Here is a 2,743-nt window from a genome sequence, read left to right as displayed (position 1 = left end):
CAGAAGTCTCTGAAGTAATCTATTCAATGGTTGATCCCCGATGTTTATCATCGCGCACTTCTGAAAAGGCAGAGATCCGATTTACCGTTCAGTTGAGCTCAGCAGTGACTCTCTTATGGCAACGTTTCCTCTGATTGACAATTGAAAAACAGCAACTTTAATTAACAAATTCGGATCGAAATCTCAGCGGAGGGTCCAAAGATTTCACGCTCTAATGAAAAACTAATAACCATTTGAATAGCAGACTTTGAAGGTGTTTATTTTTGCACTGTGCTGCTCCCGACCTTTGCTTACAATGGCCAACGAATTGTTTCACGAAAGCGAAATTACTGACTTGTCAGCGTGACAAGATTGGTTAATTGTGTACACTGCATTTCCATGACAATCGATATTTGAACCCGGCTTCGCGATTGGAGGTAAAACAATATGTAATTGGAGTGATTTGGCGCCCTAAAGTCTCTTGAATGACACTGTAATCCACATTGTTGATGAAAAAGGGAACCCGTCAAAATCAATCGGACATGCTTTGATGAACATGCTTGAACTGTTTTGGGAGGGGAGCCAAAACGTTCTGATTTCGTTTTGCGTTGTTAACAACAGAACCCCCAAGTGCATTAAATAGCGTCTTTTAGCAGACGCCCTTCAATCGCTTCAACGAGCAGCCTTCTCGGTTTCCGACAGGGCTACAAAGTAGGTAATTTTGATGGGCGCGAAATTCTGCTCCTTTCGATATCCCCCTGTGTATTAAATTATCGGCTCATTTGACGTCATAAGGCGCAAGCGCAGTATGGCGCTTTTTGACAATTGATTGAGTACAAAGTCACGCCTCCCGTTCCCCGCTTCCAAAAAACTAGACATCCCGCTGATTCCCATGCGAGTTTTAGGGTTGCATTGACAAACAACCACTAATCTGCCCTCTGGCAGAGCAAGAACGTAAATTCTACACCGCTATTCACGTCTGGAGTGAAAAGGGACGCCTGACCTTTCAACGTGGGTTCGCAAGAGTTTCAGTGAAACGAAAGATGTCGCTTAGCGAAGTAATGCTGAAAACGCTCATTCCAAGTAACTTCTTGGATTCGGATGATGAGGAGATAAAGTCGTTAACTTGTCCTCCAGAGACAGACGATTTGCAAAGGAACGAATTTCACATGTTCAATGACTACTTTGGGCTGAGCAACTTGGTGCAAAGAGTGAGACAAGCGAACGGTAGTGATTTCGACTATTTAACGGGTGAAAATTTTGGAGTCAGCAAATTGCCGCCAAGACGTGACCGATTTGACAGCATCGATTCCGAAAATTCATCATCTGGTAGCTGTGATTCTTTCACTGATCATTTTGGAGATGGGCCTTTCCAGCCATTCAACTCTTCATCGCTCTTGCACAGTGCATCTTCCAAGCGAAAAGAAGCAGTTTTGCCGCCAAGCCGACGGATTAAACCGTCTGCGAGAGCTCCTGCTCCGGTCTCGAATCGGCAAAACGTGTGCGTGTTTTGCAGAAACAATGGGGAAAGCGAGGAGGTCTTCTCTTCCCATCAACTAAAGGGTCCCGATGGAAAGACGACATGTCCAATTCTGAGAGCATATACTTGTCCTATCTGCAAAGCAAGCGGCGATGAGTCACACACCATCAAGTATTGTCCGCAAAACCAGCAAGCGCAAGGCAATGGCGGTCAATTGCCAAAGGTGCCCAGGAATCGTGTTCTTCCCAAACGGAGTCGCTGAACTTTCATCGCAGATTCTAAAGTAAGACTTAGTGTGAAATCATTATGTAAAGATTTTAAGGGTAAATTCAGAGTTTATATGCCGATTTTAAATTTATATTCGGGTTGTTGTGTTATTTGTTTACCACATGATCTCTTACTATTTCCAAGACAGCGTGCAGCGGCGCAACGATCGCAGTGAGCTAAATTATTATTGCATTTATATAAGAAAAACCCACAAATGGCGGTGCAGATTGCCGCTATTCGTATTATTAAGGCCACTTTCATTCAAGGCATGTTAGTACAGTGTTGTTAGTATTCATTTTCTTTCGCTTTCGAACCTAAACGTTCTACGTTAGCTCGACTTCGATGTTTTGTTAGGTTATTAATTTGCAGCGATCTGCATTCACAACGGAAATTTCAGGAAGATTGTTGTTAAAATTGAGTATTTAGTTCCCAACAAGAGATGTTGTGTAAATGTTGCGAAAATTACAATATTTTACCCCAAAGTGGTTGGACTTCCTAGTTAGAGGTTAACTTATCGAATATGTATCTATGTAAAATTTTCGAATTGTAGCAGAATACAATATTGAATTTTCACCCTCTAAGTGTAAAGTATTTTAATATGAAAGTGTTGATTAAGAATTTCGTCCAGAAACGGAGAGATTATGATTAATAATGTGTTTTATAATTCCCAATTCTTCTCTAAGGGAGGTTTTTCAATAATTTGTCGATATTTACGATGTAGAAATTTACTACTTTGAAAGTAGGTTAATGCTACCTGGTTGTAGAGGTGGATTTTTGAATGAATTTTATTGTAATTTTAACAGCTGTGTTCTAAATACTGGCTGCAAATGATGTGAAAAAAATCAAGGTTTATGAGAAAGTTTTTTAATATTAAAACTGACATGCTTTATTCTAAACGTCGGGAAGTTTTGAGTACGATTTGTATTTATACATTAAGCTAATTCTAATATCAGAGGAGAAATTTTGTATGGCTTATTGAAAGGAGAGAAAGATTAAAACCTCGTTTTTCAATTTCTA

General features: G+C 40.2%; 1 protein-coding gene across 1 annotated transcript; it reads left to right on the top strand.

The window, feature by feature from the left end:
• Positions 1-836: 836 nt before the first annotated feature.
• Positions 837-2,743, top strand: LOC110061247 (nanos homolog 1-like). The gene has a single exon (XM_020768080.2). The coding sequence runs from the start codon at positions 1,023-1,025 to the stop codon at positions 1,719-1,721; it is 699 nt and encodes a 232-aa protein (XP_020623739.1). The 5' UTR covers positions 837-1,022; the 3' UTR covers positions 1,722-2,743.

This window comes from Orbicella faveolata, unplaced genomic scaffold, assembly GCF_042242905.1.
Source record: "Orbicella faveolata isolate gen_17 unplaced genomic scaffold, um_ofav_v1 contig_1, whole genome shotgun sequence".
Taxonomy (NCBI): domain Eukaryota; kingdom Metazoa; phylum Cnidaria; class Anthozoa; order Scleractinia; family Merulinidae; genus Orbicella; species Orbicella faveolata.
This window is presented reverse-complemented; position numbering and strand designations above follow the sequence as displayed.

What these genes read in the sequence shown, in the direction of transcription:
- LOC110061247 (XM_020768080.2), top strand. Translation starts at nt 1,023, where the DNA reads ATGTCGCTTAGCGAAGTAATGCTGAAAACGCTCATTCCAAGTAACTTC.